The sequence below is a fragment of the Panthera uncia genome, chromosome B1, assembly GCF_023721935.1.
Source record: "Panthera uncia isolate 11264 chromosome B1, Puncia_PCG_1.0, whole genome shotgun sequence".
Taxonomy (NCBI): domain Eukaryota; kingdom Metazoa; phylum Chordata; class Mammalia; order Carnivora; family Felidae; genus Panthera; species Panthera uncia.
Genome location: NC_064811.1, coordinates 80,063,497 through 80,080,287, shown reverse-complemented (window position 1 = coordinate 80,080,287; position 16,791 = coordinate 80,063,497). Strand labels below are relative to the sequence as shown.

The 16,791-nt window shown below is 34.5% G+C and overlaps 1 protein-coding gene across 1 annotated transcript in view; it reads left to right on the top strand.

Annotated features, from left to right (window-relative positions):
* STPG2 (sperm tail PG-rich repeat containing 2) overlaps window positions 1-16,791 on the top strand; it is a 594,553-nt gene that overhangs the window by 21,809 nt on the left and 555,953 nt on the right. The window contains exons 5-6 of the mRNA XM_049630905.1: window positions 10,047-10,159; window positions 13,838-13,949. Of these exons, the coding sequence (XP_049486862.1) occupies window positions 10,047-10,159; window positions 13,838-13,949 (225 nt within the window). The remainder of the gene's footprint in view (window positions 1-10,046; window positions 10,160-13,837; window positions 13,950-16,791) is intronic.

Genomic DNA, 16,791 nt, shown 5'->3' with positions numbered 1-16,791 from the left:
AGTTAGTACTTTTTAAAATTTTTTATTTGGGGGCAGGTAGAGAAGGGCGGAGGGAGAGAGAGAGAGAGAGAATGTTAAGCAGTTTCCATGCTCAGTGTGGAGCCTGACATGGGGCTCAATCCCACGACCGTGGGATCATGTCTGACCCCAAATCAAGTGTTGGATGCTCAATCAACTGAGCCACCCAGGTGCCCCATTACTTTTCTTAAAAAAAAAAATTAAATTTTGAAATATTTTCAGACTGATAGAAAAGTTACAAGAATAGTCCAGAGAATTACCATATAACTTGCTCAGATTCTGCAGTTAACATTTTATCACATTTGCTTTATCAGTTTTTCTTCCTATATATTTATATTATTATTTTTATCAAAGAATTGGAGGGCACATTTAAGACATGATGTCCCTTTACTCTTAAATACTTCAATGTATATTTCCTAAGAACAAGACATTCTCTTTTATAACCACAATGTAATTATCAAAAGCAGGAAGTTTTCATTCACATAATACTAATATCTGATCTACAGATTTAAAATAAATGCTAATGATCTCAATGATATCTTTTTTTTTTTTAAATAATTTTATTCTGGAGTCAAATCTGGTATTACACATTGCCATTAGTTGTCGTGTCTCTTCAGATTCCTTTAATTTAGCACAGTTCTTTAGTCTTTGTCAGTTGTAACCTTGAGTTTTTGTAGAGTACAGCCTAGTTATTTTGTAGAATATTTCTTAATTTGGGATTTGTGCATATTCACATGATTAGAGTAAGTTTATATTTTGGCAGGAGTACTACAAAAGTGATGTTTCCTTCTCAGGCACAGGATGTCTGCTTATCCCAAGATTGGTGATGTTAACTTGAGGTGATGTCTTTCAGTTTTATCTACTGTAAAGTTACCATTTTTTTTTTTAAATTATAGATGTTTTGTGGGAGTTACTTTAAGGATAGATATTATTTTCTTCATCACACTCACTAGTTTAATATCCTTTGATGGTGCCTAAATTAATTTTACTGTGTTTATCAAATGGTGTTTTTTTTTTTTTTTTTAGTGTTTATTTATTTATTTATTTTTAACGTTTTATTTATTTTTGAGACAGAGACAGAGCATGAACGGGGGAGGGGCAGAGAGAGAGGGAGACACAGAATCGGAAGCAGGCTCCAGGCTCTGAGCCATCAGCCCAGAGCCGGACGCGGGGCTTGAACCCATGGAGCGCGAGATGGTGACCTGAGCTGAAGTCGGCCGCTTAACCGACTGAGCCACCCAGGCGCCCCGTGTTTATTTATTTTTGAGAGAGATGAGAGACAGAGTGTGAGTGGGGGAGGGACAAAGAGAGAGGGAGACTCAGAATCCGAAGCAGGCTCCAGGCTCTGAGCTGTCAGCACACAGCTCCATGGGGGGCTGGAACTCACAAACTGGGAGATCATGACCTGAGCTGAATTTGGATGCTTAACTGACTGAGCCACCCAGGCGCTCCTCAAATGGTGGTTTTATAACTCCATCTTTCCTTTAACATTTATTTGTTGGCACTTTATTATGAAGAAGAGCTTTATCTTTCCCATTTATATCGGTATAGATTAATGAATTCCTGTTTTACTCAAAGAGTTACAATTTATTACTGTCATTATTTATTTTGAGGTTTAAGTTACCTCAGATTTGATCCTTAGGAGTCCTTTTAAGCTATTCCTAGTGTCTTTTTGACATGTCCTTATCATTCTTTTAGCATTTCTTTACCTTCTGGCACAATAAGATGTTTCAGGTACACTTATTTTTTTTTCCCTGCCCCAGCTTTGGAATCAGACATTTCTTTAAGGAACCCTCCTACTTCCATTTAGTAGAGAATGGTATTTCAAAACAAGATCAGTATACTATGTACATGCATTGCTAATGAGGTGTCACTGCTCCAGGCCATCAGTCGATGAGTTAGAGATTCATACTTACTTTTTATTGATCTTTATATTAAAAACTTTGAGTTTATGCTGATACCTGATTTTGATAACTATGTTGTGGTTATAAAAGAGAGTGTCTTGTTCTTAGGAAATTCCAGTCTAGTACCACAGATTTGTTCTAGGCTTTCCTTTTCCATATTTGAGAAACTTATCATTCCATTATTCTCAATATATTTATTTGCTTAATCCTGTAAAACACTCAAAGGAATTTCGTAGTTAACCCATCACTGCAAAAACAGAGTTGACAAAGTACAAAGCTCTTACCTGTAGGTGACCTTGAGGCTCTATACAGGCAGGAAGTGAAGACTAAGGCAGACTTATAAACTGTGTACTTGAACATTGAAGGTGTGCCCCAACACATGCAAAGAGTACCTCTGCAGAGGTTGGAGACTTATTGGTTCAAGGCATTTAAAGAAATGCCTTGTCCAACCTTGGTCCAACCATTACCTGACCACTCACTAACCAGGCTGGGACTTCAGTAGATACATTATGACAAAGAATACAGAATCTGTAGATAGTCTAGGAAAATCACTAGCCAAACAACAACAAACCTTTAGGTGGCAGGGAGAGATTCTGATTTTCAGTATTGCAATATTTTATTATCTAAAACATGCAATTTTCAACAAAAAATTCTGAGAGATACAAAGAACAAAAAAATATGGCCCATATGTAGGAAAAGAAGCAATGGATAGAAACTGTTCTTGAGGAAGCCAGTATGTTGGACTTATTAGACGAAGTTGTTAAATCAGCTATTTTAAATATATTCAAAGAAGTAAAGGAAGGTATGTCTAAAGAACTAAGAACTAAAGGAAAATATAAGAACAGTGTTTCACCAAGTAGAATATATCAATAAAAAGTTAGAAATAATAGAAAGAAATCAAATAGAAATTCTAGAATTGAAAAAGACAGTTATGAAAATGAATATTTGCTAGAGGGATTCAGTAATGGATTTGAACTGACAGAAGAAGGAATTAGCAAACCTGAGGACAAATCAATTGATACTGTGCAGTCTGACAAAAGAGAAAAGAATGAAGAAAGATTAACATAGCCTTAGAGACTTTGGAACACCATCAAGCATAGCAACATATGCCTAATGGAAGTCTCAGGATGAAAGAAGAAAAAGGAGTGGAGAGAATATTTGAAGAAGTAATGACTAAAAACACCCCAAATTCGATGAAAAATATTTATCCACACATAAAAGAAGCTCAATGAATTCCAAACAGGATAAATGTAAAGAGATATATTACAGTCAAACTGTTGAAAGCCAAAGACAAAGAGAAACAGTCAAAGGAACAAGAGAAGGGACAAGGAATTCCCCAATAAAATTAACAACTGACTTACTAGAAACTATGGAGGCCAGAAGGCAGTGGGATGATAGCCTTAAAGTGCTGAAAAAAAATCAAGAATTCTATTCTTTGAAACTGAAGGTGAAATTAGGACATTCCCAGACCAACAGGAACTGATAGAATTTCTCTCTGGTATTTCTCCTAAAGAAAATACTAGAGGCAGTCCTTCAGGCTGAAATGAAAGGTTATTAGAGAGTAATTTAAGTCCACACAAAGAAATAACAATGATAATGGTAAATGAATAAGCCAGTATTATTTAATTTTTAGCTTGTGACTCCTCTGATTCCTACTGATTATGGAACATAGTAAAAATGATAACATTTTATATTCAAATATAGATGTTTTAAGACCTCATGGACGGCTTCATGCTTTGGAATGAGGTTACCTCTGGAAATATGGAGAATAAGGACATTGTGAGTTAAAGATGTGTCTCTTATTCTCACCTTGAGATTTCCCATTTATTTCTGACTATGGGTCTTTTGTCCCATGAGTATTTTGCTCTCTCAATGCCATACCTGGTTTTTTAGGCATTCACTATCCCATCATCCTGTTAATAATGTCAAAATAATTAGTCTTCATCAACAGAGAGTACCAGTATCCTAGATATTTGAGGAAGATGCTTAGAAGAACAATGGAAATAAATATTGTAAAAATTGCTGTGAAATTAATGGAAGTCCTGTGGTTTAATAGCAGTATATGCTGTCCAAGGTAAAAAGTTATGAGAGGTAGTGTAATGGAGTATACTGCCTGGGTTTGTTTCTTCACTTTACCACTTAAGAGTTATTTGTTCTTGGCCAGGTTACTTAAACTTTTTTCACAATAATGATAGATCCTTGGCCTTAGCTTAAACAGTTCTCTGATTTCTGTTTATATCTTAAGATGGTTATTCTTTTTTAAAAATTATACTATATGTATATGTACACTATATATATAGTATGTATATATATATGATATGTATATATATGGTATGTATACATATATGGCATATAAATATGGTATATAGATATATATGGTATGTATATATATACATACACACACACACACACACACACACACACACACACACACTATTTCTTTGTTTTGGAATAATATATCATCTATTCGAAGACCAAAATCATGCCTCCAAGCTTACCTAGATGTACAAAACCTTTTCCACATATGACTAAACATTACTTTTACATGTAAAATTTCTTATTTTTCCTTCAGAAAAAAAAAAAAACCCAACATGTTCCTATAGACTACTATGAAATTGATACTGTAGTAATGTTCATTTAGGTCTTACCCGATTTCTGTTAATTCTATATATCTCCTTAGCTACTTTTTGAGATAATATAATATATGGACTCAGTTTCTAGATGTATTAATAGAAAATTAAGAAAAATAATCCAATAGATGTGTAATTATTGTGATTCTTCCCTGATGTGGTGAATAACATCTGCTGAAGATATTTTACATAGCATTTAAATAGAGAAGAAATTCTGAAATTAAGAGTTATATAAGATTCTAGCCAACAAATGATACATTTTAGCTGCATATATAATCAGTAAAGAAAAATTGTATGTATAAATTACTTTGTGTAATATTTGAATTATAAAATTTAGGTTCTCTCTCTCTGTCTCTTTCTAACATTTGAATTATAAAATATAGGTTCTCTATTTCTCTCTCCCTTTTTAAGAAAAGTCCAGGTAACCATTAGAAGTCTACTTTCCAGAAGTGGATTTCACAAGCTTGAAATTTTAAACGTTTGTGGTTGGAATTATGGCACTGACATTTGCTAATGATAACATGCTGGGAAATACCTATGTGCTGCCATGCTGGAGAGCAGTCCATTAGTGTTTGAATTGATGCACTTTGGGACTTTTAATTCTTCACAAATCCTATTTCCATACTTAATTATGGAAAAGATGTGGTGGAAAAGTTGCATAGCCCCTTCTTCATACATTTTATTGTCAATGGGAGTGGCAGTTAGTAATTCTTCTTCAAGTTATATTACAACATTCACTTAAAATAATGCAGCTCCATGCTGAGTTTGCTTCAATTAAGTCATATTTTATTTGCTAATGATTTTCCAAGTTGACAATGACCTTGAAATTGGTATTGTCAACACTTCTTGACATAAAGAGAGTATGATTTAGAGTTAAGAGTGCATCAATTTATTTTTCATTTTCTGTGTTGCGTTTTTAAGAGGCTTTTAAATTAAATTTCAGATTGAACATTTACCTGAGTAACTTCCACAGTCAGAGGTTAGTGAATTAAGTAGTTGTCAATTCACATGGTTTAGGTGAAATGAATGTTAGTATATATACAGGAAAAGGATTTTGCTAATGTGTTGAATGGTGAATATGCACATGTGTGCATAATCTTCCCTTCTACTGGACAAAATCAGAACAGTGGAAATTAACCTGAAGAAAGCTTCTTAGACATAATTCTGCTCAAGGTTTTGAAGTGCCATGTTAAAAGAATTAATATAAAACTCTAACATGTATTTTTAGGCTTTAAAAATGTGATGTAAGATGATTTATCAAAATGCTGTCTTACAATATTGATATTTAAAAAATCTATAGGCTTGGGGCACCTGGGTGACTCAGTCGGTTAAGCATCCGACTTCGGCTCACGTCATGATCTCGCGGTTTGTGAGTTCGAGCTCTGTGTTGGGCTCTGTGCTGACAGCTCGGAGCCTGGAACCTGCTTTGATTCTGTGTCTCCCTCTCTCTCTTTCTGCCCCTCCCCTGGTCATACTCTGTCTCTCAAAAATGAATAAAATCTATAGGCTATAGTAAATAAAAATGGATATGCTCCTGCCTGAAATATATAAAACATCTAACATACCTAAAATGGCTATATTATATTAGAACAGAGTTCTACATTTGTGTGCTTCACTTCTTATTATGCCAAAAATCTGCACAATTATGAAACTTGACTTAATTTCTAAGTAGAAATAAAGTACAGAACAAATGGAGAAATTACGCTTTTTCTGTCTGCAAAACCATATATGTACTTTGAAATTTATGGCTATATTAGGTAATTGCATGTGAAAGACGGTCTAGAACACGTACTTTAGCAAAAGAAAGTGTTGTGTGGCTTGCCATTCTTCCTTTTCCTGAAGCTCTGTAGGGTGCAGCAGTCTTTGGAGTTGTCACTGGCCTGAAGGAACAGGCTGCTTTTCAGCTCCTCTAGGGGATGCCGCAGTTTCTTCCAGCATTCCTCTACTACCATCTGTGGCTCTGCTGGACGTGTTAGTCTGTGCCGTTTTTCTATGCTGTTCTGCTAGGTATTATAGCATTTGTGTCTGCAGCCAGATCCAAAGCCTTTGCATGGTCTGACTGCCTTATTCCCTTTTGTGTTACACTCAGGAGTGCCAAATCAGTGTATACTCTATGTGTTACAGAGATTGGTGGGATAGCTCTTCCCATTTTTATTCATATCTCTGTTCCTTCTAGTACTGACAAAGATCTGGGCTTGAGAATTATGGATCGGCTAGAAAGCGTACTTATGACTGTAATAATAGTAATAATATCATCTTACTTTGATTTAGTGCTTTATAGTGTTATAGCTTCATAGCGTGTTAAAGCTGAACATCCGTAGTGAAGATGAGAAATCTTTGGATGGTCTGACTGCCTTATTCCCTTTTGTGTTATACTCAGGAGTGCCAAAGCAATATATACTTTCTATATATGTATGTATGTATGTACTCTGTATGTATACTCTCTTCTATTTGTGTTGTAATTCATTAGAAGGGATCTATGCATTAATAATCTAAGTACATTGAGATCAGAATATTTCTTGTGGAAATAAGGATTAATCCTTTTTTATTTATACAACCAGTTTTTCCAGACTTCATTGGATTGTGAATACTAAAGAGAGTCACAGCTTTGCTAATAGCTCAAATATAAGTATGTTGTCTCCTCCTAATGATGGTAGAGGTCCTCTAGCCTTCTGCAGACTTCTCCTTTCCCGGTGTTTCTGGGAGTCCTCAGGAGGCTGTCTGGACCATGCTCCCTGACAAGTCTATTTCCACGGAGACAGCTGCTGTTCCACCAGGCTCTTCAGTCTCTTGCCAGATGGTGCTCTCTGCTGGGCGTTTGTACCATTGTACTTGATCACAGCTAAAGTGCGTGATGAGCTGGGGTGAGGTTGGGGGGATAATGTTCTTCTGTCTTTGTGTTATACTGTGTTAGAGGGGTCTAAAAGTATCGCTCAGTTTTACCAGTGTTTAATGAAAGAGGTCTTTTAGATTTTTATCATAGCCTCTTTGTACCCCACAGGACACTTGCATAAATCCAGTGGGGACTGTTAGGTGGTGAATTCAGTCAACAGAAAATATTCAGTATTTAGCATTGCTACTCTTTTGACAGTACAAATTTCTTACTGGGTGAGAGTCATTATGATTAGTTACTTCCTATAGGATTTGTTTTCACATTTGCCTTCTGGTTGGTTTGCCCATTCAGTTCACCAGACATTTCAAGACATGTCTGCATCCTACTTAGAAATAATTATTAACTCTGTTTCTTTACCCTTGGCTCCAACATCCTCTACCACCCCCAAGCAAGGAACAGACAAGGGAAATCAAGCAAGGGAAACCTGTAGAGAAACTGTAGTTCAATTTCTCTTTGTGATTGCATCTATAAAAAGAATCAGCAAAGGTCCCATTTCACTTTATGGAAGCATCAAAATTCTGTCAGAGATTGTCTTGGCCCCTATTTTTTAATTCTTGAAGATCTGGTGGGTGTGGAAGGGACAGTTTAGTTTTATTGTGTTTGTATTATACAACATGTGAGGGTTAGTGATTAATGGTAAGTCCTAGGGAGTAAAAGGCATTTTGACATAGTAGGGAATTTTAGTGCTGTACCAGGTTCTTTTTGGATTTTGTTGTGGTGTCCTGAAGCTTTCTGGAGTGGTGCCTCTGTAAATAGAAAGTGTGTCCTCCTTGGAGGCAATGGCTGTGCTTCCAATTTATTTTCAACCATGTATGCCAAGAATAGAGTGGTGTTAACATTGTCTTTCATCACTTCACGTAATGGCTCTGGCACAAATCTCAAAGGGTGCAAGGAATTTCGAGAATTGCTCCCACCACCCAAGTCCATCCTTATCTCTAGTTTCTGTCTCTTTGGGATCATCAAAAGCTTCAGAGGAGGTTCTTTTCATATACAATAAGTTCCTTTTCTAGTTATAGTCTCTGCTGTGCTATATTTCCCAGAAATTCATTGAAGTTTTGGCATGTGAATAACACTTTCTCTTAGTTTCTAGCATTGATAATTTGTGTCTATTTTATACACTCCTTTTGAAGTTTTAGTAGGAGTTGGGCAGATGTGGGGTTTGATTCACCATTTTGAACTGGAATTACACTTTCCATCACTAATAGTGCTATTTATTTCATTAATGATTATTTACTTATCAATTATGATTATCATGAAATCATTATGATTTATCATTAATGATTATTTATATATCAATTATGATAATTGACAGAGGTTGGTCTAACTATTCTAGAAGAGTAATGGTCACGTAGAAGGGGTGACACTGTTTTATGCAGTTAACCTACAAGTTTATTATGGGGATTTTATTTTTTTATGTGTATATAAGTTAGAGTATTTATCCAAGCTTATTTTAAAGGTATGTTTTTACAAATATGAATTAAAAAATAGAGTTTACCTTTTACCATTGGTTAAAAAATGATTTAAAAAATTCTTAAGTGATTGCTCAATTTAGAATATATTAGGTCAACAAAAAAGAATTTCTGTAAGAGAGATTACTGTTCTTATGTTATATTTTATTATTTTATTCATTTCTAATGAAAGCAGATCCTTTAACTTCTCTAAAGTGAACTTTTCAGGGTCATGCTTAATTTTGACATTTATTGGGGCACCTGGTAGCTCACTCGGTTAAGCGTCCGACTTCGGCTCAGGTCATGATCTCCCATTCTTGAGTTCAAGCCCTCCGTAGGGCTCTGTGCTGATAGCTCAGAGCCTGGAGCCTGCTTCAGATTCTGTGTCTCCCTCTCTCTGACCCTCCCCCACTATGCTCTGTCTCTCTCTGTGTCTCAAAAATAAATAAAAACATTTAAAAAATAAAAAAAAATAAAAGTGGCTGTTCATCAGCTTGATTTTAAAAAATTGACATTACAGGGGATGCAAAGGAAACATGATGGTTGATTTCTCATATCACAAATAATTTCTGTAGTGTTAAAGAACTGATTTGGACCTCGAGCGTTGAGAAAATGAACCAGGCGTAGTGTTTAATTTGTTTGTCATGTATTTGTTACTTTTTGAAAAGTTTACATGAATAGATTATAGTTTTAAATACCAGGTAATTAGAAATTCTCTAATATCTGTGATACTTGAATTTGAATTTACTTTCTTGAAATTAATTTCTATTTAATTAAGATCATTTTTAACAGACTTTCTGTTCCCTAAATCATACAGTTCTGCCCCATCCTCACTTTGTTAAACAATGAGAAGCTCATCTTTATTGCCCTTAAGGTTTTAGATTGCTTCGTGCACTGCCAAGACAAAGCCGTTCATATTGATTGAGGATATACTAAAGCTAGACATACTTTTTCCCTAGAGTCTTGGCTGAGTCAGGAGTGGGATGGGGCACAGCGGCAATAAACTTAGGTTGAAGGAGACTTTAGCATTTGTTAGTGGAACCCCCTTGACTAAGGCTGTCCTTGTTTTAGATTTAGACCCAAATAAAATGAAACATTGTTTCACGACTCTTTTAAACTATGTCTCATGTTCACCTTCTTAATTTTTTTTAAGGATTTTGCCAATGCAACTTTGAAATATAAGGGGATACATTTTGGCAACTCTTTGGGAAGACTCCAGTTTCCTATGAAGTCAGGGCCTGGTCCTGGGCAGTATGATATAGTCCAGTAAGTAAAAGAAATATGCTTTTAATGTAGTTCTTGACTGGAAAGTATTCTAATAATTTAGGATAGGCTGTTATGAAAGGGCATATCAGTATGAAAAACTCCAAGAAGTATTATATTTTGGAATAGGCTATATGAAAACTATTGCTTTTTTTGCGAGCCAGATCCTGTGTTACCTGCTTTACATGTATTACCTCATTTAATCATTGCAAGTCTCTGTGTAGTCACTGTTATACATATTTATCACTGAAAAATGCAAGGGTCAAAAAATAATTAACATTTAAGATCATGAGGCTGTTAAGTGACAGAGCTAGACTTTAACTGAGGTCTGTTTGTAATTGTACAGCCCATGTGTCTGAGTACTAAAATATGGACAGAAGATCAGAGAAAATATAAAAGAAGATGACTCAGTATTTATCTTGTCCCTGGCTCTGGTGTCCATTCTTCTGACTAAATGATAGATTTATAAACCATTCTCATTGGAGGTGGGGGGTGGCAGGGTCAGAGCCATAGCATCAGATTGAAAGTTATATTTGTGAAGTTTAAGAAATGCATTTCCGGACAAATAAGTCTTTCTATCTTTATTCTCTCCTCCTACAGTAAGGTCTTAGACATGTGTACATGGAAGGGAAAATTGAGAAACAATACTATGTTGTTCTCAGAACCTGTCACCTGCTTTCATCATTAAAAATTTTAAACAGGATCCAGCTTATCTGCCTGATTTTTTCTCTCATAGAATGAGTTTTCTTCTAAGAAGTCCCACAGTGATTACCTATCTTACTAGTTTCCTACACAGATTTAGACTCATCTATATGCCAGTGGTGGATGTAGCTTAGGCTGTCTTGCTTGGACTCCCTTGCTAATGTTCATTCATTGAACAAACATTGTTTGAATTCTTGCTATGTGCTAGTACTAAACATAGTAACTGAGAGTTAAAAGAATAAAACATGGTTCTTGTTTTGGGGAATTTATACCTGTTCTCTTTTCTTTTTCATTTTTTTTCGCTCTCCTAATATAGGAGGTACATCTTGTACTTTTATTCTTTTAGTAGTTACATGAGAACTTTAATATGTACATTTAGCTTAATGGGGTCTAAACTTAATATCTTTGTCATTCTTCCAAACAAAACAAAGTCTGTGAAATGGTTTTACTAACTCTGCTCATCCCCTTGACATATGCTTTTGTTATTCAGTATCCTAATCTTGTCTTTTTTCTTCCATTTTGGCTGATTTGCTTATCTGTCTGTCTGTTTAATCTGTCTGTCTGCCTGCTTGCTTTGCCTACTTTCTCATCAGTTTTATTGAGGTTTAATTAACATGAAGCAAAATTAACCTTTTCAAAAGTATGTGGTTCTCTGATGATTGCTTTCTTTCCATTTCACTACACTTCTGACTAAATACTTCAGTCATAACCAGGACTCTGTCTAACCGTGTGGCTCTGATTTTGCTTGGTAGTTTTTCCTGTTTCTTTTGTTTCTGGAATTATCGTCCACTCCCATTCTAATTACTGGCTTTGTAATGTTACTTTCTCTTTGAGCTTTTTTTATTTCCTGCATTTCTTCTTCCATTTGCATTTTTCACTTTTGCTTGTAGGAATGTACTCATATAGATTGCATTCCAGACTGCTTCAGTTATGTCACCATTTCCATAATTTGTCTGCTCTTTGGTGTTGCTGCCTTCACTGTACCTTTTAGTTGGAATTGTCTTGGTTCCTTCTGGTAACTGACATTTCTACCCTTTTTTAACTTTTTTTTTTTTTTTTTACTTTTTTGCTTTATTGGTCAAGTGAGAATTGTTCTGGGAGATCTGATATAGTATAAAAGTGGAGATACTTGGTCATTGAATTGTAAATGGAAAGACAAACTTCTAGGTCTCTTTTTGGGAAAGACACCAACCTAAATGATATGTGATCTTTCTGATCTCCCAAATATAAATTTGATAATCCATACAACTATTTGAGGTTTTGAAAACAAGTTAATTTGTTGAATTTCATGTGAAAAGAATCAACAAAGTGAGCATTTACCAGTGAACTGAGATGTTAAATGTATATTTAAATCATAGCAATGTCAAAGAAAATAATTGCAATTATGTGACTTAAACATTTGTTTTTATGTTTTTCTATTAATCTGTTTTTGAAAATGCTTATGTTCAGTATAGTTCATTAGAAATGTTTAATATGAGGTTTTTTTTGGATGTTCTGTTTAAGAAATGGAGAAAACAGTATAGTCAGTATAGCTATTAAATAATAATTCTTGTAATAATAATAGCTAATGGCTACTGTGTACTTATGGGCCATGTATGGCATTAAACACTTCACCTATATTATCCACTTTAATCATTACAATCTTGAGAATTGGTTGTTACTATTTCCAATTAGGTGAAGAATCTACTTTGAAGATTAGAGAAGTAAGATGATTTGTGTAAGGTCACACAGCTAATAGATAACAATGCTAGGATTCACATCAGGATGTCTGATTCTGAAGCTTGTGGGCTCCTAATCACTGTTTACTTAGTTTCTTATTCTTTCTTGAGGTTGTGGTTTCAGAGAAAAATCTTCAGAGAAAAATAAAGCTTTCTCTTTTGTTTTCAAAGGTCTTTATGCCTTTTTTTTAAATTTTGTGCTATAAATAGCATAGAACTTTACCCTCTCGTTTTAGTTGAGATATCAGGGGATTTGAAATTTGAAAGATGTTTTCTGTTAAATGGAATTCACGGGAAAAAATTTTTGGTAACTTTTTATTTAAGCTCTGGATAAAAATGAGCAAACAAACCCTAAACCAAACAAACCTCTGGACATAAATCCTACATCCTATTTTTTTATTTGGTGTAATTATTAGTATAGGTTTATTATAATGCTCTGAATTGGAAAATGCAGAACTAACCAACATAATCAGATTATCTTTTTTTTTTTTTTTTTTTTGTGAGAGAGAGAGAGAGAATGAGCAGGGGAGGGGCAGAGAAAGGAGAGAGAGAATCTCTCTAGGGCTCCATCTCACAACCTTGAGATCATGACCTGAGCTGAAATCAGGAGTCGGACACCTAACTGACTGAGCCACCCAGGCACCCCAATGCCCAGATAATCTTATTGCTGTATCTGATTTTTAAAAAATTGTTTTTAATCTTTATTTATTTTTGAGAGAGAGAGAGAGAGAGAGAGAGAGAGAGAGAGAGAGAGAGAGAAAGAGAAAGAGGCGAGTGGGAGACGGGCAGAGAGAGAAGGAGGAGACACAGAATCCAAAGCAGGCTCCAGGCTCTGAGCTGTCAGTACAGAGCCTGACTCAGGGCTTGAACTCACGAACCATGAGATCATGACCTGAGCCAAAGTCAGTCGCTTAACTGACTGAGCCACCCAGGCTCCCCCTACGTTTTTAAAAAATGTTTATTTTATTTTTTGAGAGAGAGTGAGAGAGAAAGGGGGAGGGACACAGAGAGAGAGGGACAGGCGGTCTGAAGCGGGTTCTGTGCTGGCAGCAGAGAGCCTGATGCAGGACTTGAACTCATGAACTGCAAGGTCATAATCTGAGCTGAAATTGGGCGCTTAACTGACTGAGCCACCCAGGCTCCTCATTATTGCATACGTTTTAAGCAGGAAACATTAGTGTAAAAGTATTCTCTTTGCTTAAGTAAATAATTATGTATTTGCAATTGAGAGTTTCTCAATTTCTTTCTGACTTTTCTAAAGGAAAAAGACACCTCATTATGAAAATATTAATATCAAGAAAGATCAACAGCAAAATCATTGCTCATATCTCCCACGATTTTATGAAGTAATAATACAGCAGGAGGAAAAAAAGGTAAGTTGAAATGTAGCTAGTTCATCTACTTTCTATGTTTTAAGATCATTGACTCTGATAATTACAAGGTTAGAGTAGTCTTTGGATTTATCATGCCTGGTAGTTAGTTGTTATTCAGTGAATATTGCTGAAGGAACTATACTTAAAATCTCCAAGTGATTACCATCTCTGCTTGATCACCTCTTGTGATAAAGAACTCACTAGCCCTAAGGTTTATTGTTTCACTAGTGGACAACTCTGTTTCTTACAATTTCCTTTTTAAACTGACCTAAACTTGCCTGCTTTCTGCCTACTTTTTCTTCCTCTTCCTATGCTTTCTTTTTAGTCTTTTTCTAGTAAGGATAAAAGTTCTAACTATTTTTGACTATTCTTATTATTTAACTTCATGATAGTTTATTTTCCTTTGAAGTTGTCTAGGGATCTTCTTAAAGTAGTTTGTAAGTCTCCTCTCTGTCTGTCTCTCTTTTTAATCTGATACTAGAACTAAGCATAATATTCTTGGTATGGTCTGATTTGTACATGGATTTTCATCCTCCTTCTGGATAGTATATATTTATTAATATAAAACCCAAAATTCCATTACATTTTTTTTGTAGCTATGCTTCAGTTTACTTATTTAGAAATTGTAGGCAAATAAAGCCCTGGAACTTTTTTTTTCCTCTTCAGTATATTTTTTATATTTAAACATAAAAACTTGAATGATGGACTATTACATAGACATAAAAAAGGATGAGATCTTGCTGTTTGCAACAACCTGGTTGGACGTAGAGAATATTCTACTAAGTGAAATAAATCAGACTGAGAAAGAGAAATATTGTGTGATTTCACTCATATGTGGAGTTTAAAAGAACAGAACAAATGGCTAGACAAATAAGCAGAAAGCAGAATCAGACCTATAAATGTGTAGAACAAACTGATGGTTGCCAGAGGAAAGGAGTGGAGGGGGTTGACAGGGAGTGGGAGATACAGGTTTATAGTTATGGAATTAATAAGTCATGAGAATAAAGGGGACAGAAAGGGAGTATAGTTAGTGATATTGTAATAGTGTTATATGGTGACACATGGTAGCTACACTTGTAGCAAGCATAGCATAATGTATCGAGCAATTCAATCACTACGGTGTACATCTGAAACTAATGTAACATTATGTATTAACTATACTCAAGTAAAAAATTTTAAAAAAACTTTGAAGAGTATAGAATAAAAATTTTTAAATGAACCCATTTAGAGTAAGGATAAATAAATGATTCACAGCTGAAAAATCAATAACTATTTCAATAAGAATTTTCTCTGCATTTGATTTCCTTAGTCTTCCCCTGAATATCAATCAGCAATGAAAAGTATTGTTTCTAGAAATGAAAAGACACGATAATAGAATAATATAATTGTTTTTATAGGATTACAATTATAAATCTCAAACAGGATAAAAAGTGTATAATTTGGAATCATGAGAGATAATGGTCTGTAGTTTTCTATATTTGTAATTTTTTTTCTGGTTTTGGTATTAGGGTTATGGTGGTTTCATAGAATGAGAGGAAGTATTCCCTTTGCTTCTATATTCTGAAAGAGTTTGTAGAGAATTGATCTAAGTTGTTCCTTTAATGTTTGGTAAAATTCACCAGTGAATCCATCTGGGCTTGGTGCTTTCTTTTCTTAGGAAGGTTATTAATTATGGATTCAATTTTTAAAATAGATATATGCCTATTCAGATCATCTATTTTTTCTTGTGTGAGTTTGAAAGCTTGAGTCTTTTCAAGGAATTGGTGCATTTTATCAGGCTTATCAAATGTATGAGCATAGAGTTCATAATGTTCCTTTATTCTTTTAATGTTTGTGAGATCTGTAGTGATGTTCTTTCCTTCATTTCTGATATCAGTAATTTGTGCCCTCTCTCTTTTTTTCTTAGTTTGTCTGGCTAGAGACTTATAGATTTGATTGATATTTTTAAAGACCAACTTTTGTTTTCATTATTTTTCATTTATTTTTAATATTATTGATTTCTGCTCTAATTCTACTTACTTCTTTCCTTTTACCTACTTTCAATTTAATTTGTTTTTTTAAGTTTTCCTAAGATGGGAACTTAGATTTTCATATATACTTTCATTGCTATTAATGATGTCAATTATATCTAGTTTATTGATATTGATGATATTATTGATTGCAACTATGTCCTTATTGATTTTATGCCTGCCTGAGAAAGGGGTGTTGAAGTCTTGAAGTGTGATATTTCTATTTGCAGATCTATTGGTTTTTGCCCCATTTAGTTTGCTGCATTGTTGTTAGACACATACACGTTAAAAATTGTCTTCTTGGAGAAGTGGCCTCTTTATAATTATGTAATGATCTTCTTTAGCCCTGATAACCTTCCTTGCTTTGAAATCTGTACTGTCTGAAATTACACCTAGTCATGCTTTCCTTTGATTAGTGTTAGCATGGTGTGTTTTTCTCCATTTGCTTTTAATTTATAGATATAGATATAGATATATAATATCTGTCTTTTAATTGGTAAATTTAGACCATTTACATTCAAGGATCTTTGATATAGTTGGATTAATATCTACTACATTTGTTACTATTTTCTATTTGATGCCCTTGTTTTTTGCTCCTATTTTTCTCATTCATTCTTTTTCTGCCTTTTGTGGTTCTCATCTCTTCTTGCCTTCTGTTTTCTTTATTCATTAGAGCCCTTAGCCTAGTAATCCTACTTGTTTTAAGTTTCACATCTGGTGATGGTACTCTTCCTGTCATGTCTGGCTCTGATGCTTGCCCTGTTTCTTCTAATTTTTTTTTATATTTGTTGTAATTTATTCTTAATAACTAGATGTCTTAGTCTGTTTGGGTT